The sequence below is a fragment of the Lampris incognitus genome, chromosome 9 (assembly GCF_029633865.1).
Source record: "Lampris incognitus isolate fLamInc1 chromosome 9, fLamInc1.hap2, whole genome shotgun sequence".
NCBI classification, from domain to species: Eukaryota; Metazoa; Chordata; class Actinopteri; order Lampriformes; family Lampridae; genus Lampris; species Lampris incognitus.
Genome location: NC_079219.1, coordinates 10135677 through 10161934, shown reverse-complemented (window position 1 = coordinate 10161934; position 26258 = coordinate 10135677). Strand labels below are relative to the sequence as shown.

The window sequence follows — 26258 nt, the reverse complement described above, 5'->3', positions numbered from 1 at the left end:
CAGTAATTTAACACTATGAACACTTGTAGTTTTGTGTTTTGTTATGTAAGAACAGACCATATTCATTAAGTGTTAGTAAGGGAGAATAACTCTTCTTGTGGTACTACCACCTTATAAAGTCCATACTAAGCAAAGCATATTGAGATGGTACTACTAATAAGCAATAATTCCGAGGTTATAGAGGGAAAACTCATAGTTAATGGCTTACTGGTTGTATAATAAGGCCATGCAGAATAAGGCATTAATGAGTACGTAATAATGACCAATTAATAGCCAATATGTTGCTACTTTGCATGCTAATAAGCGCCTAATTAATGTTGACTACGTTCCCCATACTGAAGTGTTACCATATATATATAAATGTTTGTATGTGCATGTCTGTATGAATATGCATGTGTGTGTGTGTGTGTGTGTGTGTGTGTGTGTGTGTGTGTGTGTGTGTGTGTGTGTGTGTGTGTGTAGCAAGGCTCTCACACTGTCAGGGTTAGGGGTTGTGTTGTGTCGGGACGGGGCGTCATCAGGAGACGACACAGTCTGACCGGGTGTCTCCTTGGCAGAGCTCGCGCCTGACCGTCACCATGAGCGACATCTACGAGTCCGCGGCCAACTCGCTGGGCCTGTTCAGCAGCCCGTGCCTGACCAAAGTGGAGCTGCGCGTGACCTGCAAGGGGATATCAGACCGGGACGCCTTGTCCAAACCAGACCCCTGCATCGCTCTCAAGATGCAGTCCCACGGACAGTGGCTGGAGGTATGCCCCCCCCTCCTGCCCCCCCCTGCCCCCCCCAGCACTAAGACACTTACCCTGCAACACCACCAACACACACACCATAGAGACCGTCTATATATGGTCATGGGGGGGAGGGGGGGTTGTGTTTGGGGGGTTTATTGGTCAGGAAAGCGATGCCGCCGGTTTTACTGTGCATGCTGATGTCTGCCTGAACCCGGTTGTTAGTCCGAGTCCCGAAGAGGAACACAGGGAAATAAACAAACTGTGATGGGAAGTCTGTCGAATCTGGGAAGACAAACAAGACGCACAGCCTCTGGTTTTACACCCGCTTTGTAGAGAGTACTCCAAGCTGGCTTTTAGTTTGCTCCCTCTTCTCTTTGTGTGTACATTGTGTTGGTGTGTGTTTTGTATTTGTGTGTGTATTGTGTTTGTGTGTGTATTGTATTTGTGTGTACATTGTGTTTGTGTGTGTTTTGTATTTGTGTGTACATTGTATTTGTGTGTGTATTGTGTTTGTGTGTGTGTATTGTGTTGGTGTGTACATTGTGTTTGTGTGTGTATTGTGTTTGTGTGTATATTGTGTTTGTGTGTGTATTGTGTTTGTGTGTGTATTGTGTTTGTGTGTGTTTTGTATTTGTGTGTTCATTGTGTTTGTGTGTGTTTTGTATTTGTGTGTATATTGTGTTTGTGGGTATATTGTGTTTGTGTGTGTATTGTGTTTGTGTGTGTGTGTATTGTGTTTGTGTGTGTATTGTGTTTGTGTGTGTTTTGTATTTGTGTGTACATCGTGTTTGTGTGTGTATTGTGTTTGTGTGTGTTTTGTATTTTTGTGTATATTGTGTTTGTGTGTGTATTGTGTTTGTGTGTGTATTGTGTTTGTGTGTGTGTGTATTGTGTTTGTGTGTGTGTATTGTGTTTGTGTGTGTGTATTGTGTTTGTGTATATTGTGTTTGCGTGTGCATATTGTGTACGGTTGTCATCAAATATTGATGAATGGATATTGTACGGTGCATTGTTATATGGAGAACATCTCAAGGCACAGGTATATTACAGAAAAACACAACAAAACGTGATTTTTTATGCCCTGTTTTTATTTCTGTTTGTTTGCTTGCTTGTATATTGCAACACATTAATATACATTTGGCGGCCTCATGGCGGTGACGTCATGGGTTGGCCTTGAAATCAGTTAAGAGTTGTTTCATTGATAGAAAAACAAAACAAATTGGGGCGTCCGGGTGGCGTAGCGGTCTATTCGGTTGCCTTCCAACACAGGGATCGCCGGTTCGAATCCCCGTGTTACCTCCGGCTTGGTCGGGCGTCCCTACAGACACAATTGGCCGTGTCTGTGGGTGCGGATCCGGATCCGGATGTGGATGTGTGTCGTCCTGGTCGCTGCACTAGCGCCTCCTCTAGCCATTCGGTCGGCGTGCCTGTTCTGGGGGGGATAACGTGATCCTCCCACGTGCTACGTCTCCCTGGTGAAACTCCTCACTGTCAGGTGAAAATCAGCGGCTGGCGACTCCACATGTATCGGAGGAGGCATGTGGTAGTCTGCAGCTCTCGGGGGTGGAGCAGCGACCGGGACGGCTCGGATGAGTGGGGTAATTGGCCAGTTAGAATTGGGGAGAAAATGGGGGGGGGGAATCCCTCCCCAAAAAAACAAAGCAAATTGACTTTTGGGGCAAAATGTCAGCTAGATGCTTGTAAATCCATTTTAATTACATGAAATTTTGACACCATTCTTATTAGGACTGTGAGTCTTATTACTATTACTATTATTACTATTATTATTATTATTATTACTATTATTATTACTATTATTATTATTATTGCTATTATTATCTGATTTTCACAAGTTTATAAACTGGTCTACATTTTTTTAAAGATTTGCTGATTATTTATTGATAATCATCGAGAAACTTTTCCGATGCACGGTGGCGCAGTGGTTAGCGTGGTCGCCTCACAGCAAGAAGGTCCTGGATTCGAGCCCCGGGGTAGTCCAGCCTTGGGGGGTCGTCCCGGGTCGTCCTCTGTGTGGAGTTTACATGTTCTCCTTGTGTCTGCGTGGGTTTCCTCCGGGTGCTCCGGTTTCCTCCCACAGTCCAAAGACATGTAGGTCAGGTGGATCGGCCATACTACAAATTGTCCCTTGGTATGAATGTGTGTGTGTGTGTGTGTGTGTGTGTGTGTGTGTGTGTGTGTGTGTGTGTGTGTGTGTGTGTGTGTGTGTGTGTGTGTGTAATGGCCTGGCAGTGATTGCTGGGATAGGTTCCAGCCTCCCCGTGAGCAGGATAAGTGGTTCGGATAATGGCTGGCTGGATGGCTGGCTGGCTGGCTGGCTGGCTGGCTGGATGGCTGGCTGGATGGCTGGATGGATGGGTGGACTAGCCTCATGTCGTGTGTGTGTGTGTGTGTGTACATTGTGTTGCATACTGCCAAATACTGCTTCCATTCGACTAAACAGGATCTGAAAACACACTTGACACACTGTTGAGAGATAGATGGTGGATTTGTATAGCCGCCTCTCTCTGAGATTGTGTGTTATCTTGCTTTAATGGGGTATTTACCAGGGCGGCAGCAGCCCAGAGGCAGAGCGCGGTTGCCGGTTTGATCCCTGGTTCCTCCTTGCAAAAATGTCGCGGTGTCCCTGAGCAAGACACCCAACCCCTGACTGCTCCTGATGAGCTGGTCGTCACCTTGCCTGGTTGGCGCTGCCGTCGGTGTATGAGAGAGAGAGAGAGAGAGAGAGAGAGAGAGAGAGAGAGAGAGAGAGAGAGAGAGAGAGAGAGACAGAGAGACAGAGAGACAGAGTGAGAGTGAGAGAGTGAGAGAGAGAGAGAGAGAGAGAGAGAGAGAGAGAGAGAGAGAGAGGCAGAGTGAGAGTGAGTGAGAGAGTGAGAGAGTGAGAGAGAGGCAGAGTGAGAGTGAGTGAGAGTGAGAGTGAGAGAGAGGCAGAGTGAGAGTGAGAGAGAGAGTGAGAGAGAGAGAGAGAGAGAGAGAGAGAGAGAGAGAGAGAGAGAGAGAGAGAGAGAGAGAGAGAGAGAGAGAGAGAGAGAGAGAGAGAGAGAGAGAGAGAGAGAGAGAAAGAGTCTGAATGTGAGGCACTAATAGTAAATTGCTTTGAATAAAAGTGCTGAGCCGGATCCTGCTGTCCCCGGGCCCTGCTGTCTCCAGGCCCTGCTGTCCCCGGGCCCTGCTGTCTCCGGGCCCTGCTGTCCCCAGGCCCTGCTGTCCCCGCTTCTGGAGAGGTTAGATGTCCTCTGAGCACACGCGGTATCACCTTGATCTCTGATGATCCAGTATCGAATAACACAGAGACTGGATGTCATCCAGAGCCGTTCTCTTTATATTTTACTCATGCTGCTTTATTCATATGATTGGCTTTGACAAAGCTGTCCTTTCTTTTCTTCTCTTTTTTTTATGAAACGTGTCATTATTAAGCACCTCCGAGTCTGAGGCCGTGGTGGTTCTGTACCGGAAAATGGTGGCTTGCTCCCTCCGCGTTGGGGAGGAGTTGTTGCCTCAAGTGAAGGAGTTCAAGTATCTCGAGGTCTTGTTCACGAGTGAGGGTAGGATGGAGCGGGAGATTGACTGGCGGATTGGTGCAGCATCAGCAGTAATGCGGACGCTGTACTGGACCGTTGTGGTGAAGAGGGAGCTGAGCCGGAAGGCAAAGCTCTCAATTTACCAGCCAGTCTTCCTTCCAACCCTCACCTATGGTCATGAGCTTTGGGTAGTGACCGAAAGGGTGAGATCGCGGATACAAGCGGCTGAAACGAGTTCCCTCCGTAGGGTGTCTGAGCTCAGCCTTAGAGATAGGGTGAGGAGCTCAGAGTACAGCTGCTGCTCCTTCGCGTCGAAAGGAGCCAGTTGAGGTGGTTCGGGCATCTGATTAGGATACCTCCTGGGCGCCTTCCTGTGGTGGTTTACCGGGCACGGCCAAGTAGGGGGAGACCCCGGGGTAGATCCAGAACTCGCTGGAGGGACTACATGTCCAGTCTGGCCTGGGAACGCCTTGGAATCCCCCAGAACTCGCTGGAGGGACTACATGTCCAGTCTGGCCTGGGAATGCCTTGGGATCCCCCAGAACTCGCTGGAGGGACTACATGTCCAGTCTGGCCTGGGAACGCCCTGGGATCCCCTAGAACTCGCTGGAGGGACTACATGTCCAGTCTGGCCTGGGAATGCCTTGGGATTCCCCAGAACTCGCTGTAGGGACTACATGTCCAGTCTGGCCTGGGAATGCCTTGGGATCCCCCAGAACTCGCTGGAGGGCGTTGCTGGGGGGAGGGAGGTCTGGAGTGTCCTACTTAGCTTGCTGCCACCGCGACCTGACCCCGGAGAAGCGGCTGAAGATGAATGAATGAATGAATGAATGAATTATTATTACATATCTCCTCACAAACAACACCTTGCAATTCTCCTGTGTCGCCGTGGCTGGGTGTTAGATAGGAGTGGTGATGGAGAAGAGTTTGGGTTAATGCTGGACACTGTTGCAAGAATGTCAAGATCCACTTTGTCAGGATGTTTTTGGATATAAGAGACGTGGAAGATGGCAAGATAAACAGACAAGGGGAGAGGAAAGTTGCAGGGTTGACCGAGATAAACACAGCGAGCTGTTTTGATGTCTGCTGACAGAGATGTGCGCCGTCCTGAAGCTCCAGTATTAGGACGTCCCCAGGTGTCTGAGCCGAGAAGAACGGAGGTCCAACCTGAACGTCTGGAGAAGAACGAGGCGGTGGGATGGAGACGCGCGGCGCCACGTCGTGGTTTGGTTGTTAGGATCGGAGTCTGCCGAGACACATGTCCGATTTTAATCATTGCGCTTACAGTTACAGATACGGTTACCGAGTAGGCAAGGGGTGACTGACTTGCTCAATGGCAGTTTGGTAGAAAGCATAAGTGTGTTGGTGAGGGAATCAAACCAGTGACCTTCTAGCTAGGGACGACAGGACCTCTAACAGACAAACATGGTACCGCAGTACTGACAGGCGTTGTCTGTACTGTGGTGTGTAGACATATTACAAGATAATTACCATTTATTGTGAAAGGTGACGAGTGGAGCATGGCACTAAACTGCAAGGGTACTGTGCAGGTACAAACACTAAAACAATGTGGATAAAACAGATCTACTGGGGCGTCCGGGTAGCGTAGCGGTCTATTCCGTTGCCTACCAACACGGGGTTCGGCGGTTCGAATCCCCGTGTTGCCTCCGGCTTGGTCGGGCGTCCCTACAAACGCACCTAGCCGTGTTTGCGGGTGGGGAGCCGGATGTGGTTATGTGTCCTGGTCGCTGCACTAGCGCCTCCTCTGGTCGGTCGGGGCGCCTGTTCGCGGGGGGGGGGGGACTGGGGGAGATGGCTTGATCCTCCCACGCGCTATACGTCCTCCTGGTGAAACTCCTCACTGTCAGGTGAAAAGAAAAGGCGGCTGGCGACTTCCACATGTACCGGAGGAGGCATGTGGTAGTCTGCAGCCCTCCCCGGATCGGCAGAGGGGGTGGAGCAGCGACCGGGACGACTCGGAAGAGTGGGGTAATTGGCCAGATACAATTGTGGAGAAAAAGGTGAGGTGAGGTGAAGTGAGGTGAGAAGAGGTGAGGTGAGGGTGAGGGTGAGGGTGGGGGTAGCTTCAGTACCAGGAAGATGCTACATGCTGGATTATAATGTTAGGTGAATTGATCAAATACACGTTGCTGATTTGCCTTTGACAGATATATGTTGTTTACAAGAACTTGCGAATACCACATTCATCAGGCAATGTGTCAAATCTTCCACCAGGAATAGATTTCAGAGGATTTGTTTTGTTTTGTTTTTACTAAAAACTGAAAACAACGTTGCTCTCATTCTCCCCAGTAAAGGGAAGTTTTCTGGATGGCCATAACTTTGAAAAAATATTTCCATCTTTTGCTCTCACCGTCAACTTCTTACTGCATCTTCTAAACCAGTGGTTCTCAACCTTTTTGGGGTCCTGGACCCCCTGCGTATTTTTGATCTACCCTGAGGACCCCTCCACCTGATCTTGGGGGAGGGGGGTTGCAATTTGATAGAAACAGTAGAAACTGCATTTTAAATTGCATTATAGCATTTATTCACCCTTTGGGGCAAAAATAAGAGCTTTCAGTTGTAACTTAGATATAGTTAACAAAACAGAATTCTTATGCAGTAACTTGCAGATATATGTAACAAAACAGAATATGTATTCAGTAACTTTCAGATATATGTAACAACAGAATTTTTATGCAATAACTTTTAACAATGCAAACGGGAGCGAGATCTCTTATTAAAATACAATAAATTACACTTGTGAAACAGATGTAATTAGAGAAAAAAGTCCTGTTACCCTTTATAGTTTAGGTAGATAAAGGTCTCAGTCACATTTGAGTAAAATAATCCTATTTCTATAAATGTCATAGGATCTTTTTTTAAAAAGATATTTTATTTTCACGGACCCCTTGCAATTACACCACGGACCACTAGGGGTCCGCGGACCCCCGGTTGAGAAACACTGTTCTAAATGGAGCATTTCCCAGTTTGCTTCAGAGACTGTGTTCGCCCTGCAAGGTGTTGAGATTCATCACTAAGCCCAAAGATAAGGAAGTGAAACGGCGGCAGGATGATAAAACGGATTTACAGTCACGCTGCCAAACAAGTACAGATAACAAAACACATCAAAAACAAGCATTGCTGTGGATCCAGGCACTCCCCCAACGCTGCGTACACGCCATCCGTTATACCACACTCCATCTCTGACAGATAAGTCCCCTCTGTCAGCCCCGCTAACAGTGGCTGGATCGCCTCTTTGTGTCTTAGTAAAGCCTTTTTTTTACGTTTTGACGTGAAAACATGATTATCCGCGTTATAAATTAGACACAAAACGAGAAGCATCAGATGGCCGCGTTGAGGGAGAAAAGCTCTGCTTTACCCCCCTCTGAACTGCCTATCAGGGGCCACCAACCACAGGGCGGCGGACCGGCACCGGGCCGCAAAGCATTCGCCACCGGGCCGCAAGGAAACAATATGATATGCAATATTCAAATAAGAGCGCGTAACGCTAGGGGGCTTTTAATTTGAAACGGTTACTTGAAGCGTGTGCAGTGACGTAATTTTATCGCTCATTCACGTGGCATTCGGCAGACCAGTGGTAACTAGACGCACTCAGTCAACTCGCTACCAGCAGCTAGCTAGCTAGCTAGCTACCACGAGTACCGGTAGGGGAGATAAAAGGTGTAATGACGATGATAACGCAGAGAAAGCAGAGGCCGAGACAGCAACAAAAAAGAAAGAAAGAAAGAAAGAAAGAAAGCTTCCTTCAGTAGGAAATACGACGAGTCGTACCTAAAATACGGCTTTATTGCGACCGGTGACTCGCAGGCTCCGAGACCCTGTGTGTGATATGTGGAGACAAGCTGTCTGATGAGGCAACGAAGCCTCAAAACCGCTACGGCACCTTGAGTCCAAGCACCCTGCACTTAAACTCAAACCCGTGGAGTTCCATCCATCCATCATCCATCCATCCATCATCCAAGCCGCTTATCCTTACTCAGGGTCGCGGGAGCGAAAACAACGCGAGCAAGCGGGACAGAAGCGCGCGCGGAGAGCCACCACCTCTACACAGCTGCTGCTCTGAGAGCGTCGTGCTGAGTGGCTGGTCGTGTTGCTAAGGCTGCTTAGCGGCTGGTCGTGTTGCTGAGGCTGCTTAGCGGCTGGTCGTGTTGCTAAGGCTGCTTAGTGGCTGGTCGTGTTTCTAAGGCTAAGGAGCCCTTCACTATCGGCGGAGACTTGATTCTGCCTGCTGCCAAGGACGCGTACCCTGGACTGTTGGGGAACCTGCAGCTAACAAGGTGGCAAAGGTTCCTCTTTCAGCTACCGCACTTTCAAGAAGACTTGATGAACTTGGTGAGTTGCATCGTTATTATATGTATGTTATGTTAATGCGTGGAAAATATGCGCTGTGTTTACTATTGTAAACTACTAATAATACACGTTAGCCCCTTGCTAACGGGTCTGACCCTTTAGCCGAGCGGTTAGTGATGTCGGCTTGTGGTGCAGTACACGCCGTATCGAATCCCGCACCGGGCAAGAAAATAACCGGTTACACTATCCAAACGTTACTTTAAATGTTATGATAGTATTGATTTATAAGCCTAACCTAGTGTATTCCGGTCGTTATTAACCCCTCCCCTCCCCCGGTCCGCCAGAATATTGTCAATATTAAACCGGTCCGCGGTGCAAAAAAAGGTTGGGGACCCCTGGCCTACGTCATATGAGGGCATCAGAGACAATGAGACCCATGTAATGTAAGTGACACAGAGCTTGACTAGAAACCAATTCTATCCTTCCGCTTTTGTTCAGTTTCCTTATCTTTGGTCTTAGTGATGAATCTTAACTTCCTGGAGGGCAAACAGAGTCGTTATGCGGGTTGCCATTGCAGTTTTGCACAAAATAGAAGTGATTTCTTAAAAAAGTGGACAAAACTCAATTGCGAATGCTCTGTGTTTCCATTAAGCGATGTTATGCAACCAAAGCTGGGTTTTCTCATCTCGCGATAGTCCCCAAGACCCGATAAGCCGCAATAGACATGGTAGTGTTTAATAGAAGGTGATGAGGGCATGTGATGCACGCAGTGACAGAAAGGCAAACCCCTTATACCTGGCAGCTGCCACATCAGGGATTTATGGGTGGTCATTGTCTGCAATGATTTTACAGAGGTCCTGTGGATCCAAAACTTCAGAATGACCCACTTAACGTTTGATGAGTTTTGCAACACAATAGGACCGCTCGTGGTGCCTGCGTATCATGCGCAAGGGAGCCAGTTCCAACCAAGAAGCGCATATCCATCACTCTTTATAAGGTGCCATGCCTTAATCTGACCGCCCATCATTCTGAAACCCCAATAGTCCGAAAAATGTCCCATTGGACCGAAAGGCCATTTGTCCGACAGCCCGTTTTCCCGAAAACAAATGCCCACTGCTCCGAAAATAAACACTCTCCATTGTGAATCATTGATCTGAACTGGCCAGAGATAAATACAATAAATTTGACATTTCTGGTGAAGTGGAGATGACATTCTCACAAGTGCTTTTAGCGTTGCACCTCCTATTCATGCGCGGTCGCCTCACAGCAAGAAGGTCCTGGGTTCGAGCTCCAGGGTAGTCCAACCGTGGTGGGTCGTCCCGGGTCGTCCTCTGTGTGGAGGTTGCATGTTCTGCCCATGTCTGTGTGGGTTTACTCCGGGGGCTCCGGTTTCCTCCCACAGTCCAAAGACATGTAAGTCAGGTGAATCGGCCGTACTAAATTGCCCCAAGGTATGAATGTGTGTGTGTGTGTGTGTGTGTGTGTGTGTGTGTGTGTGTGTGTGTGTGTGTGTGTGTGTGTGTGTGTGTGTGTGTGTCAGCCCTGTGATGGCCTGGCGGCCGGTCTAGGGTGTCTTCCCACCTGCCGCCCAATGACTGCTGGAAATAGGCTCCAGCATCCCCGTGACCTTGAGAGCAGGATAAGCAGTTCAGATGGATGGATGGATGGATGGATAGTAGTAAACGTTTTTTTTTTCTCGCATTTGCACGTCAAAATACACTAATATACTGAGGGCCAAACACTCCAGGGAAAGTGTATTTCTGGAGCAGTGGGTTTTTGTTTTCGGAATAACAGGCTGTCGGACAATTGGGCTTTCGGTTCGATGGGACATTTTTCTGACTATTGGGGTTTTGGAATAACGGACCAGCAGGGCAATGGGTAGTCCCCCTTTAGGTGTGATTACCTGGACTTAAATGCGAAAAATGTGTTTCCATTTTCCATCCATCCATTATCCAAACCGCTTATCCTGCTCAGGGTTGCGGGAATGCTGGAGCCTATACCAGCAGTCATTGGACGGCAGGCGGGGAGACACCCTGGACAGGCCGCCAGGCCATCACAGTAAATAGACCATCACAGTGTTTCCATTTCAATTTTGCGAAATATTGCTTTGTCGAATCATCTGAAAAACCACCTCATGTGAGTATATAAACTTTTTTTGTGATATTTGAGGTTGTTGTTTTTTTTTTCAAAATTCACATGTTTCCATTACTTGTTTTTTAGTTCACAATTTCAGGCTGTTTATTAAGCAGGTTAAAGGAAACCCACCTTCAAAAGCAAATGGAGAAATGCATCGTTTTGAACACACAGTAAGACGTTGATGGTGAGTGCAAAAAAAAAATGGACAAGTTTTTAAAGTTAGGACCAATCCAGAAAGCTTCCCTTTATTGGGGAGAATGAGGCCAACTTTATTTTCAGTCAGTAAAACTTTATTTTAGTCAACAAAAAGTCCACTAAAATCTATGTCCAACATACTAGGCTAATAAGATATAAGATGATACACCAGCATTAGCCAACTACATTCATGGGGAAGACTTGTGAGAAACTGGGGCGACATGTTCTACTACAACACTGGCACCCTCAGTCTAACCAACACCACCGTCACTGTGCACATCTACACCCCTTTTTACCCTTTTATGCATTTCAGAAGACACAGACAGACTAAAAATGAGTTTTTACTTATTCTTTAGAATCTACCTTTTCAGTTCAGGCTGCCCATTAACAGTGAACTTGATAGAAATGTGTGCATAGTTGCTGGTTCAAATCTCATGTCACTGTGCGCATTTATTTTATTGACGTCATTGATGTGGAGCAGTCCCACCAATATCCAGCTGGCAAGCTCTCACTGCAAAAGAAGACAAGCTTATCAAGATATTTCATATTGTTTTAAAACTAGGGTGGTCATTTTATTCTTAGAATAATTTTATTTAATATTTGGTGAAAATCCTGACAGGTATTGTTAAAGAAGTGCTCAAGGAAAAAGGTCCAGTCTCTTTGAGTGCCTCAGGACTGCTCTGTGCAAGGAGGCATCCCAACAGGGGTGGGCAATCTTATCCAGAAAGGGCCAGTGTGGGTGAAGGGTTTTGTTCCAACCAAGCAGTTACACACCTGATCCCACTAATCAACCAGTAGAGTATTTTCTGAGGAACTTGATTAGGAGACACAGGTGTGTAATTGCTTGGTTGGACCAAAATCTGCACCCACACCGGCCCTTTTTGGATAAGATTGCCCACCCCTGCATCCCCACCTGCCTGTCAATCATGGTCCATGCACATAGTACACACTGCCAGTGCCTACTGTGCACTGTGGTGTAATGCAGTAATGCTGTTGGTGTTGGTTGGCTAGCATGCTAACTGCAGCTTTGTTTATATTGCCAGTGGGAAATGCCAGTCATAGCGTTACCAGACTAGGAGAAGACACAGCCTACCCTTTCTTCACTGCCAGTTCGTGTAAAAATTTGAACAGGATTAATTAAATGTAGTGAATAGTTTATATGGGTGTCTCCCCGCCTGCCACCCAATGACTGCTGGGATAGGCTCCAGCATCCTCGCGACTCTGAGAGCAGGATAAGCGGTTTGGATAATGGATGGGTGGATAGTTTATATGTTAAACTACCACAACTACCCCTTTTGGCTGCTCCCATTAGGGGTCGCCACAGCAGATCATCTGTCTCCAATCTCTTTCTGTCCTCTGCGTCTTCCTCTGTCACACCAACCACCTGCACGTCCTCCCTCACCACATCCATAAACCTCCTGTTTGGCCTTCCTCTTGTCCTCTTGCCTGGCTGATCCATCTTCAGCATCCTTCTTCCAATATACTCAGCATCTCTCCTCTGCACATGTCCAACCCATCTCAGTCTTGCCTCTTTTGTTTTGTCTCCACACCGTCCAACCTGAGCTGTCCCTCTAATATCTACTACTACTACTTTCGGCTGCTCCCGTTAGGGGTCGCCACAGCGGATCATCCGTTTCCATTTCTTCCTGTCTTCTGCGTCTTCCTCTGTCACACCAGCCACCTGCATGTCTTCCCTCACCACATCCATAAACCTCCTCTTTGGCCTTCCTCTTCTCCTCTTCCCTGGCAGCTTCATATTCAGCATCCTTCTCCCAATATACTCAGCATCTCTCCTCCACACATGTCCAAGCCATCTCAATCTTGCCTCTCTTGCTCCCTCTAATATACTCATTCCTAATCCTGTCCTTCTTCGTCATTCCCAATGAAAATCTTAGCATCTTCAACTCTGCCAACTCCAGCTCCACCTCCTGTCTTTTCCTCAGTGCCACCGTCTCCACCATACAACATAGCTGGTCTCAGTACCATCTTGTAAACCTCTCCTTTAACTCTTGCTGGTACCCTTCTGTTGCAAATCACTCCTGACACTCTTCTCCGCCTACTCCATCCTGCCTGCACTCTCTCCCTCACCTCTCTTCTGCACTCCCTGTTACTTTGAACGGTTGACCCCAAGTATTAAAGCTCATCCACCTTCACCACCTCTACTTCTTGCATCCTTATCATTCCACTGTCCTCCCTCTGCCATGCATATGTGTTCCATCTTGCTCCTACTGACTTTTTATTCCTCTTCTCTCCAGTGTATACTTCCACCTCTCCAGGCTCTCCTCAACCTGCTCCCTCTCACTACAGATCACAATGTCATCCGCGAACGTCATAGTCCACGGAGACTCCTGCCTGATCTCTTCCATCAACCTGTCTCTATTCTAAACATTTAGCATGAAGCTAAAATGCCAATAGCTTAAAGCTAAACATTTAGCACATTATCTTTAAATATCCTTTCTTGAAACAAGCAATAATATCTGCCAGGAGGGTAAGAAAATTTAATTAGCAATATCTTGAAAAAAGCATGAGACTTAAATTGAGATAAAACACTTTCATAAGCTTGTCTCTTCTTCGGTTGGTCCATTAAACCCTCATTCTCTCTTCTGTTTGTTGTTTAGTCACTGTTATTTTCAACCCTTCATCAATATATAAAGCATATTCTCCTTTAACATTATTTGAAGTCCCTTGGGATACTAGCTGTCAGATAAACGCTTCAATTATTAATGTAAAAGTGGGATTGATTCTTCAAACAACCAATCAGAAGCTGGCAGTGCATCCTCCTCCATTAAATTCTGATTCCTTTTGTTCGTTCTGACCGTCACCCTTAAAGAAAAATAAACAGGATTCCATGAATAAAAAAACAATGAGTAAACACTTCATTTTTTATGTAAATAAAGGGGCTGCTCATCAGACTGGGGGATAGCTGAGGGGTTGTGATAAACAAGACCCCTGTTCGTTCGATTATAAGATGACAGCACAGCAATTAAAAGCAGATCAGACCTTCCAGAATATTTCATCATGCTAAAGAGACTCCCAAACCTTTTTTTCCCTCTCCCTATCAGTAAAAACAACAACAGGACTCTTAGAAAAGTAACCGAACCCGGAATCTGAATTGCAAATGTCCGTGAGTTTAATGACAATGCACATTTGAACTTGGTCATGTGATGCCATTGTGTCATCCTAAAAGTAAGAATTCATTTATCAAATACCTGAATTCAGTGACCCTTTCAACACATTTAATCCTTAATTTCATTAATAGTTTCTTTTCTTCGTCAAATCCCAGTGTTCCATTTGAAATGGAATGCTGGGACGTTAACGAGCAGCTCACAGTTTTCATCAGTATCAGATTTTAGTGGAACACAAGCAAGATAATCCAGTGGTGGTGTGTGCAGGAGAAAAAAAGACTTATCAACACTGTCATCCAACACAGTAACATTTAACATATCAATCAAACATTTACTTGAACCTAATTAAATGTTAGATAATGTTTTGTAGTGTTTAATGTTTGAGTAATATTTAAGTAGATAACATTTAATGTATGTATTTTAGCACCTATTATGTGCTTTTCTGCATTTGACAAGCAACTTCCTTCTTCCTTTCATTTTGTGGCAGACTCGACATGTTCCCTGAGCATGTGCCATAACTCAAGTCAATTTTATTCATATAGCCCATTATCACAAATTACAAATTTGCCTCAGGGGGCTTTATAGCAATACACCATCCTGTGCTTAGATCCTCACATTGGATAAGGAAAAAAGCCCTTAAAAAACCCTTTAACAGGGAGAAAAAATAGGAAGAAAACCTCAGGGAGCGCAACAGAGGAGGGATCTCTCTCTCAAGACGGACAGACGTGCAATGGATGTTGTGTTTACACAATTTGTAGAATACAATATTGAAAAAGGATAACAGAATTATAATGGAATTACTATAAGATATATGAAGAATATGATGAGGAGGATGCCAAGCAGTATCCAGATGCCACCGGAACAGCCCAGGACCTGAGCCACATGACCACCATCACCATGTAGACCTGACAGGAGGACAGACTACACATGCACACAATAGAGACTCACATCATACCATTCACATATGTGGGAGAAGAGATAAGAAAAAAAAACTTTAGTCACACATCTGAGTGAGAGGATATATCATTGAAACAGGATAACAAAATTATATGGATTTATAAGATATATAAAAAGAAAACGTGATGAGGGAGATGCCAAGCAGTGTCCAGGTGGTGACCACCATCACCATGGGGACCTGGGAGGAGGGCAGACTGCACATGCACACAAGGGAGACTCACTTCACACCATTCACATACACAGAAGAAAAGAAAGGAGAAGACATCATTCAGAGAGAGAAAGAAAAGACGTGAGAAGAGAAGTTTGCAATAGTCAATAATCTATACTCAATAATCTCGTTGGCAGAACAGTGCTTGGTAATTCATTGAGACAGAAACTGACCCGTCATGCAGTACAGGTTGTGACACATTCAACTTAAAGGCAACTAATTGTAGCTAAAGCAAAAAGATGAGTTTTTAGTTTGGATTTAAAGGACTCAATAGACTCTGATTGATGGCAACAGGCAGGTTATTCCACAAGAATGGGGTCCGATAGGAAAAAGCCCTGCCACCAGCTGACTTCTTTTTAACTTTGGGTACACACAGGAGCGCTGTATTTTGAAAGCGAAGAGCTTGAGATGGAATGTACAGTTTAAGGAGATCAGACAGGTAAGATGGGGCAAGCCCATTTAGGATTTTATAAGTCAGCAGAAGCACCTTGAAGTCTGATCTAACATGGATAGGAAGCCAATGAAGGGAGGCAAGAATTGGTGTAATATGTTCAAATTTCTAGTTTTAGTTAGGATTCTAGCAGCAGCATTCTGAACCATCTGAAGACTTTTAGTACTAGAATGTGGCAGACCTGAAAACAGAACATTACAGTAATCAAGCTTAGATGAAACAAATGCATGTATTAGAGTCTCTGCATCAGCCATGGACAGGAAAGACCAAATTTTAGCTGTTATGTAAGTGAAAACAGGCAATCTTGGCGATTTCTTTAATGTGCTTCTCAAAGAAAAGGCTGGGATCAAACATAACACCAAGATTTTTGGCTGCCACATTTTGTGAAATCACAGAGTTGTCGATTGTTATTTTTACGTGATCAAACTGGTGTCTGTGTCTAGCAGGGCCAATGACCAGCATCTCAGTATTATCTGAATTTAAAAGCAGGAAATTTAGTGACATCCAATTTTTCACAGCAGCCAAGCAGGCCTCTAAATTAGTCATTTGACTATGATCATCAGCTCTTATAGGCACATAGAGCTGAGTATCATCCGCACAGCAATGGAATTATATTCCATGACTGCATATAATTTGGCCAAGACGTGAAATATAAAGAGAGAAAAGTAGAGGGCCAAGAGCAGAGTCCTGAGGTATGCCATATTTAATGCCAGATAATTTTGATGTAATATTATTATAGCAGACACAATGCATTCTAGATAAGTAGGACTTAAGCCAAAAGAGAGCTAAGCCAAAGACACCAAAATTACCATTTATTTTGTCTAATAGTATACAGTGATCAAAAGTGTCAAAGGCAGCACTGTCCAGTAGTAGAGACACAGAAGTGAAATCAGAGTCCATAGCTAGTAGAAGATTCTGCACCACTCTGGTCAGAGCAGTTTCAGTGGAGTGACAAGCCTTGAAAGCCGATTGAAAAGGTTCGTAAAGAGAGTTTTGTTCTATATGGGTGAAAGGTTGTTGATACACAACTCTCTCTAGTACTTTAGAAAAGAAAGAAAGATTAGACGCTGGTCAATAGCTATTAAGAGACCCTGGATCGACGTGCGTTTTGGGGTTTTTTTTTTAAATAGAAGTTTAACTACAGCTGTGTTAAAACTGCTGGGAACAGTGCCAGTAGTAAGTGATAAATTAACAATGTCTAGCATTGTAGGTCCCAGGACAGGCCAGAGGTCTTTAAAAAGTTTTGCTGGTAAAGGATCAACTAAGCAAGTCGTTGGCTTAGAAGCTGACACAAGCTTAGTCAAAGTATTAAGAGAGATAGTCCTAAAAGCTGTAATAACGGAGACTATCAGTGACATTGAATACATATGAATTTGGTAAGACAGGATCTGCAAAACTAGCTGGATTTGAAGAACTAATTTTGTTTATGATCTCATCAACCTTATTGCAGAAAAAGTCTAGAAATCCATGGGCCATGAATGGTGAGCAGCTAATATATGGCTGCTTTTTAGTAAAATTTGGATACAGTGTCAAAGATAAATCTGGGATTATTTAGTATATTAATATTGATTAAGCGAGAGAGATACGCTGCTTTTGCAGCAGATAAAGCACACTTGTATTTCATTTAACACTCATGCCAAGATAGGTAAAAAAACTTCCAATTGTGATTTTTGCCATTTATGTTCCTGTAGGCCCGCTTAAGAGCATGTGTCTCATCGTTAAACCAGGGTGTAGGCCTCTTTCCAGGGTGTAGACCTCTTTCTTCACCTAGCTCTGTTAGTGAGAGGTGCAACTTGAACTGAGGAGACTAGAGAGGGCCACATTTAAGTCACTAGTGAAATTTTGACAGTCAGTCTCTACAGTGAAAGGAGCCAAGACTTCAGGCAGCTGCTGGCCAAATGCAGCTACAGTGGATGGACCAGTGTGGCGAGTGGCAATTGCATTTTTGCTGACATTAACAGGACAGGCCGATAATGCTTCAAATTTGATGAGAAAATAGTCTGACACAGCAGATGTGGTTGGCAAGACATTCAGATCAAAAACAGCTATCCCTTTAGATAAAACCAAATCAAAGGTGTTAGCACTGCAATGAGTCGACTCTTGAACAAGCTGAGCAAACCCCAAAGTATCAGCAAGTGCCAGAAAGGCTTTACTTGGAGGATCAGCAGCCTTATTCAGATGAATATTGAAATCACCAAGAATTAGAATCTCATCAAAATGAGTAACAAGACCTCAGACAAATTTTCCAAATTCTTCAAGAAATAGTAAGAGTATTTGAATGCTTGCAAGAATGGCGGACCCCACCAGGATCAACGAAAAATAGCATATAGAGGAGCAATTACAGAACATCGAAGAAGAAGAAGAAGAAGAAGAAGAAGAAGAAGAAGAAGAAGAAGAAGAAGAAGAAGAAGAAGAAGAAGAAGAAGAAGAAAGATGTGCTGAATTGCTGTTGCTTCGAAAATGCCAGCAGGAAAAGGCATCAAATATGGTATATTTTAACATGAATAAATTACAGATAACCACTTTAATAAATTGATTCAACGTCAGCCCATGTGCACATCATGGGCACAGCAACAGAAATAAGGCCCTGTCAGACCAACACGTAGGAGGTTTTCATTATTTGTCTCTGTTTTCTATGGATAAGATAACCTTTATTCATCCCTGAAGGGAAAGTCAGGCGTAGATAACAGCAAAGAGGGTAAAAAAAAGACATCAGCAGGGTAGAGTAACAGGTAGATAGGTAGACAGTAGAGGTCAGTCACCTCAGGATCAGAACTAACAATACTAAACAACATGCTAGATATGAGATCAGCATATACACATATATTCTTCATACATATATATATATATATATATATATATATATATATATATATATATATATATATAGCATAGCATATACACACAGCATAGCATATACAGCATATACACTCCACCAGCAGTATGCTCTATCGTCAGTTCCATAAATAAATAAATAGCAACTTGTATGTTTTAAATAGTACACAATGTGCAATATGCAAGGTAATATGTCATATGTAATACGCAATATGTGACCAGTAGCAACTTGTACACTGTAAAACAGTACACCATGTGCAATATGCAAGGTACAGTACGGTCAGCTGGGTCACTAGGTCAAGTCAGCCTAATCATAAGTCAGAGGGCTCAGTGGCCGTCTATGGAGGTCAAGGAGTTGGTCCTAGTCAGTCCTTGTGCGGGGGTCAGGGGGTCAAGGAGTCGGTCCTAGTCAGTCCTTGTGCGTGGGTCAGGGGGTCAAGGAGTCAGTCCTAGTCAGTCCTTGTGCGGGAGGTGGAGGGGCGGGGTAGGAAGGGGGGAGGGGGACAAGGTTGGGGTAGGGGGTGGGCCTTGTTGTGGAGCCTGATGGCTGTTGGTACAAAAGACTGTCCAAGGTGTTTCATGGTTTGCCCGGGGGAAATGAGTCTGTGACTGAATGTGGTCCTCCTCCCCACAATTCATAGAGATGGAGGCGATCTTCCTCCTCATCCTCCTCTCTGCAACTGCCTCCAGGAGGGTAGATTAGTCGTTCCTTGTAGTGTTGGTGAATTTTCGCTTTCTGCTGAGCGGAACAAAACAACCCCCCTGCCACACACTCTTCAGATAGAACGGCGTGGTGCGATAAAAACAATATTTGCTCTGTGGTTCTATATAGTATGAAATTTTTATTTGCTCAGAGGCTACCATTACCGCTGTGGTTACTGAGCCAGCCCCTCCTCTCTCTCTCCCTCTCTCTTTGCTTCTCTCTCTCTCTCTCCCTCCTTTTATCATCTCCATCCTCACTTTTGTCATCCTTAACCTTCTACGTTTACGGTTGTCCTCAGACGCGGAGACGATGGCTCGTTGCAGAGGGGGCGAGGACCTGTAGTGGGCCCTTATACAGCCTATAGGCTGTATGGAGATGCAAGACCGATCCAAGGGGAAACTTACGGAGACGAAAGGGCGGAATGGAGAGAAATGCGGATTATAATGAGGTGTGCTATTTCAGCCGCATGGATAGTGCCATGGATTTATCAATAAACAGTGACCTGCTGATATTTAAGCAGCACAACTGCTGATAGGCTATTTCAGATCCACGGTCGGCGCCATGGCTTTTACCAATGATTTGCTCAAAACTCCGTCAGATAAAGGATAAAAAAAGTAAGGTGGACTAAAATAGCGGGGCGGGCAACCAAGGAGAGAAGGCAAATGAATACACAGTTTGACATTCAGTGACGTTGGATGCTCATACAGCCACACAGTCATGTAGGCTACACAATCAAGCCACACATAATCAGCCTATGCACGACAACAAACTACAAGTGTGTAAGCAATGTGTGGCCCGCTGTTAATACCAAACAGACACAGCGGTCTACAACGCAAGCAGCAACAAACAACTCTGTTTTTGAAAAAGGCCAGACAGTCAGCATCTACGACAAGCCCATGTTATCACACAAATAATGAATATGAAATAACTTAACAATGACGTTTTCATCCAGTGGCTGTCAGGTTGAATCCAATCCAGCAAAAATTACATGGATTTAATTATAGCCTACATGAAATGTCCAATATCGAAACTCTCCAACACATTTGAACGCGCCAAACTCCAACGTCGACATTGGTAATGATGATGTCACATCACCTCTTGATTTTAAACTGATTTCAGAAAGGCTGTGATCTGCACTTATCGTTTTACACTGTTATTGTTGCAAAAAACAACAAGGGAAACAGAAATACAGCAGGCAGGCTGCTGGCCTTTAAAACTCCCGGCAACCAAGTCGACTCAGAATGGCGGGGACCCAAGGCATCTGGGTAGGGTAGCGGTCTATTCCGTTGCCTACCAAGATGGGGATCATTGGTTCGAATCCCCGTGTTACCTCCGGCTTGGTCGGCCGTCCCTAGAGACACAATTGGCCGTGTGTGCAGGTGGGAAGCCGGATGTGGGTATGTGTCCTGGTCGCTGCACTAACACCTCATCTGGTCAGTTGAGGCGCCTGTTTGGGGAGGAGGGGGGACTGGGGGGGAATAACGGGCTCTTCCCATGTGCTACGTCCCCCTGGCGAAACTCCTCACTGTCAGGTGAAAAGAAGTGGCTGGGGACTCCACATGTATTGGAGGGGGCATGTGGTAGTCTGCAGCCCTCCTCGGATCGGCAGAGGGGGTGGAGCAGTGACCGGGATAGCTCGGAAGAATGGGGTAATTGGCCGGGTACAACTGGGGGAAAAAAACGGAGACCCCCCCCCCCAAAAAAAAGAATGCCGGGGATCCGATTAAGGGGGTACTACGGGGCTGGAATCAACGACAATACAAAGAGGCCACAGTGCCCCCGCTTTCGCTGTTTTCTGCACAGGGCGAGAGAACCCCTTGGCAGTGGTGGGGGCTCGTCTCTGCTCTGCAGGAAATACAGGAGTGGTCTGAGTCTGCCTCTGACTTTCTTGTTTCTGCTGCAATGAAGACACATGAACAAACTTTATTCAAAATATTCAACTAAACAACAAACATGCCTGTTCATTCAGGCAGATTGGGCCCAAGGGGGGGGGGGCTTTTGTAACTGGAGAGAACCGTGGGCCTGGGGCAGCCGCCCCCTCTGCCGCCCCCCCCCCCCCCCCGCTCGCTCCACTACAAGTTGTGCCTCCTCTCTCCTTTGTGGGTCTTCATTCTCAGCAGTGACATTTTACCACAGCAGAGATGATGTGGTCACAGGCCTCCTCTCACATTCCCTCTCAACAATTCATTTTTCAGCGAGTTTCTCATAAAGACTGTCTTTTCATCGGTTTAAGGTCATTACTTGCCTCCATAAATTCTATTTTTTACCACCAGCGTTAGTGAAAAAAGGTTTTTTTCCATCGTTCCTGTCAGATATGATATCGTTTCACTCGGCGGCCTATTTTTAGAACTTTTGGACACGGAACCACGGCTGGACTCAGCTTTACAACGGCATTTTATGAGACAACTGAACACGAGTGTCAGACATATTTCAGCAAGTCAAATTCAACCCAATTATCTAAACCAAGTACTGTACTTGGAAGTGTAAACGAAGTTGAAAGTTATTATCCATAATGTCCAATATTATCAATGGTCGATCACATTTCTGAGCTGCTCCCCAGATAGCAAAGAATCTTTGGCCCAAATATGGCCCACATCTGCAGTTATCTTACGGCCCACATTTGGCCTTGAATGACGGCGTTGACTCAGGGTGAGTGTGGCTGCCTCAACTCAGCCACACTTGGGCCACATTTGGGCCACATCTGGCCCACATAGTATGTGCTGTAACCAAAGTCAAACCCGGTTCATTACATTTGGGCCATGTCTGGCCCACACAACACTTGCCGTAACCCAATTCAGGCCCGGCTTATGACATTTGGGACACGTCTGGCCCACACAAAGATTGCCAGTGCTGTAACTGAGCCATAAGTACCAAAAGTGCCCCAGATTAGTCCCAAATGTGTCTGCTATGGTTCAGCTTGCAGGAGTGACTGCTGCAAGTGGTAGTGACCATCAATAAACTACCCGGCCAGCATAGAGAAGTCATAGCTCATGGGAAAGCATGTACACAGTTTAGAGTACTAGGGTTTTCTGTATGTTGAAAGAACAGGTTTAAGACTCGTGCTGAGTTGTACCATAAGACAACGTTGTAAAGCTGAGTCCAGCAGTGGTCCCATGTCCAAGTGTGAAATAATATCAGAACTAATATACATGCGCACGATGCAGCATGTGTGAGAGAGTTTGACAGTGCTCGTGAGAGGGTTTGATAGTGTGTGCGAGTGTAGCTGAGAATTATGAGAACTATGGCCTACACGGCCTCTCACCAGGCAGTGTGGGTCATCATTCCCATCATGGCCTACACTGCCTGAAGAAAGGCCGTGCATTATGAATTATGGCCTACACGGCCTTAAGAGAGGGTGTGTAGGCCATAATTCTCAGCTACACTCTCTCGCACACTATTAAGCCCTGTGATAGCCTGGCGGACTGTCCAGGGTGTCTCCCCACCTGCCGCCCAATGACTACTGGGATAGGCTCCAGCATCCCCGCGACCCTGAGTAAGGATAAGCAGTTTGGATGAGGAATGAATGAATGAATGAATATACATGATAAAGAGTATGGAAATAAGACCCGGGTTGCAAAAAGATGGAGTTATTTGTCACGTGGACATGATACAGTGATGTCGCTAGAGAAAGACAGTTTGTCTCAGGAAGACCTTCATATTAAAGCTGAACCACATATCACTGACAGCCGTCCTACAGAGAAAAAGAAAACTTGTGCAAGAAACAACGTTCTCGTTGACCAATGTGTTTTCCAAGTGATGGCAAATGATTTTCCACCCGAGTGTGAAGGTGGAGGACATGAGGTGGAGCAGGACCACTTGGAAGGCCCGTGTTTTAGTCGGGCTTTTTCTTTTCTTCTTTATGTATTTTTTCCCCCCGTTGTGACAGAAGTATTTACAGCAAACCTGTCTGCTGTGATTAAAACTGCTGGACGGCTCTGAAGTGATGTGTGTGTGTGCGTCCTTGTTCTTTGTCGATCTGAACCGTGTCTCCGTCTGGGCTTCAGCAGAATATCTTTTCTATATTTATCACCTCTGCTTCTTTAACTCATTCAGCTGGGCCGGAAACAAACACACGGTGTCTCTCACGAGCATGCACACACACACACACTCACACATCCGATGCCGTGGGTGGAGGAGCTCCTGGGCGGCTCAGGTCTGCTCGCTTGTTTACGGCAGTGAATTTAACCGAGGGCTCTTGGCAGACCCCTCGTCTCCAGCGTCTTAAGGGAAAAACAGCTTTCTCCACGCTGGACGGGTTGTACCAGTACGTGACACTTCCGTTCAGGCTGTTCGGAGCTCCGGCCATATTTCGGCATCTCGTGGACCCGACGCCACGGCCACATGCTGCATATGCTGCAGCCTACTTGGATGATATGGTCATCCACAGTAGTGGCTGGGACCAGCATATGCGGCAGCCAACACAGGCCAACACAGTCTCAGCCAACCTGAAGAAGTGCATGGTCGGGCAGTTATGGTATCGGAGGTACCACATAGGTGGTGGGTTGATGCGCCCCCAGATAGAGAAAACCGCAGCGATGGCGGCCAGCTCAAAGCCCGAGATGAACGAGTGGCTGAGGTCATGCCTGGGACTGGCTGGGTATTATAGACGGTTCATCCCCGCCTTTGCAGAGCTGACCAGTCCCCTATCCGACCTCACTGGAAAGGCTGCTAGTCCAGTGGATGGAGCAGCGCCAGGCGTCAGAGAAGTTGAATCAGTTCATCTGGATATGCTGTTTATTGACAGATGCATTTCATCGCTCATCTGAGTGACCTCTGCAGTCCAAACTGACTGCAGTTAGCATCGAGCATGCATACAGACAGTGCCAGGGGTCATCTGAGAGGGTTAAACAAGTCCTCTATGAGGAGCCGCTGCTCCTAATTTCTCCCTCCTTTTTTTCCTACAGACTGACACGTCGGACAGAGGGCTCCCAGATAGCATCCAGATGTGGGCCACTTCAGGCAATGATGCAGCACCGATGGCCTTCTTCTGGCCCTGACAAAATGGATGTGAGCCTGAAGTGGCCCACATGTATAATAGCAAATATGGCCCAAATATGCCAAATCAAATGTGGGCCTCTTTTTGGCAAAGATGCGGTGCTCTGGGCAACATGTAATCTGGATGTGACCCTGAAGTGGCCCATGTGGTAAATGGTGAGTATGACCCAAATATCACAACACAAATATGGGCCACCTTTGGCAAATATGTGGCACATGTGGCATTGCTATGGCTTGGTTCTGGCCCAGATCTGGCAAACAGGAGCGGTCCGCCCAAGTGCCATCATTCCACGCGGTATGTGGGCCGGATGAAAGTATCAATGTGGGATGGGTCTGGGCCACAGCAATTTTGCTCTCTGGGCTGGGGGCCGTTTTGTCCCAGGAGGTGGAGGAAGTCGATCGCCCGGTGCTGTACATAAGCTGCAAGCTGGCGGAGATGGACCAACGTTTAGCAACATAGAAAAGGAGTGCCTGGGCATCAGATGGGCGATCGGCAACCTCTGCTTCTACCTCCTGTGGTGCTCTTTCATCCTCTGTCCGGACGGTGTCCCGCTCCAGTGACCTAACGCATGAAGGATGCCAGTGCGTGGATCACCCATTGGTACGTGGCCTTACAGCCTTTTAAATTCAAGGCGGTCCATAGGCCGGGGACGCAGATGGTCGGCTGGTGCGGGTATGTGGTAGTGGGGTGTGGTTTAGCCTCGGCTGCAGGCGGAGAGAGAGGGCGTGGGTCCAGGGAGCGCTGACGCGCGATAGCAAGGCTGGTTAGTGATCAGCCTCCGGTGTGCCAACTCAAACGGCTCTTTATGTTCTTTATATTCTGTATACTGCTCTTTATATTAGGCTAGGGCACTGGCTGACACTGACAAACATGGAGGCAACACGGTGAAACGAGAGAGGGAGAGGGAGAGGGAGGGGGAGAGAGAGAGCGAGAGAGAGAGAACGAAGGGAGTGACGCCTGATATCCGCTCTGCAGGAAGAGAGCGAGGCAGCTTCAGCGACAGAGCACACTACTGGCCCATGTGGGAAAAGAGACAGAGATGCTGCTAACTAAAACACCTGTGTTAGACCGCCTAGCTAACCTGTGTCCGTCCCCCCATCCTGACCCCCCCCCCCCCACCGGCAACAGTCCTGTCACACGTGTAATACCTTTGTCAAGGTATTGAGATGGCCTGGTTGTATAGATTACAGGTGTGTGTGTGTGTTCCAGCATGGTGAAATATGGGGGCTGAGGTTCTATTTGAATGGACCAGATTTACTCTGTGTTCTTTATTCTTCATTTGGTTCCCTGTTAGCTTGCACAAAGTGGTTGCTAGTCTTGCTGGGTCCCACACAAAAACATCAGTCAAGACAAACAATAATTAAAATCACACTGTGACAATAAAACAAAAAAGCACAGCATGCCAAATATAAAGATCAGAAAAGGTTAACTAACTCTCCATATGAAACAATAAATAAAAGTAACATACAATGAAAAACAAAAAAGGTCACAAAAAAGTCCCAAAGTTCTGAAACAGCAATACCACAGTAACATCTATACGAGAGTCATAAATTTTTGTTTAAGTTACTTTTTACAAGAAAATCTACTCTTCGTCTGTTTGATATTGATGGGGGGGGGGGCAGTCAGTCCTTGTCCCATGTGGCCTGCCACACTATCATTTACAGAGCTGTGAATTTTTTTTTGTTGTTTAAAATGTTCTTTCTTTTTGATGTAATTTAATTTATTCATAATTAAGCCCCATATGATTATAATATATATAGTTTATAATTAATTTTGGTAACCTTGTTTCTCAGTTTAAAACAAAGACTTCTATCTAAGAAGTGGCCTGGTTTATGAGCAGCTACTTTGGCCTTGTCCCTCTGAAGCGTTAAAACACCTCAACTCATCATCAGTCCATGATGACTTCCCAAAACAGACCTTATTTTAAGTTGGGCATGTTCATCCACCAGCCAATTTATCCATGATCATTTTCAAAGCAATGTTTACATCATTTTCCTGACATATAACAGACCACTTTGACTCTTTAATGTCATTAACAAATGAGTCCACATTAAATCTTCTATATGAC

General features: G+C 45.9%; 1 protein-coding gene across 1 annotated transcript in view; it reads left to right on the top strand.

Moving 5' to 3' along the window:
* Positions 1-578: 578 nt before the first annotated feature.
* cpne4a (copine IVa) overlaps positions 579-26258 on the top strand; it is a 134730-nt gene continuing 109050 nt past the window's right edge. Inside the window, exon 1 of the mRNA XM_056285616.1 lies at positions 579-749. Within this exon, the coding sequence (XP_056141591.1) occupies positions 579-749 (171 nt within the window). The remainder of the gene's footprint in view (positions 750-26258) is intronic.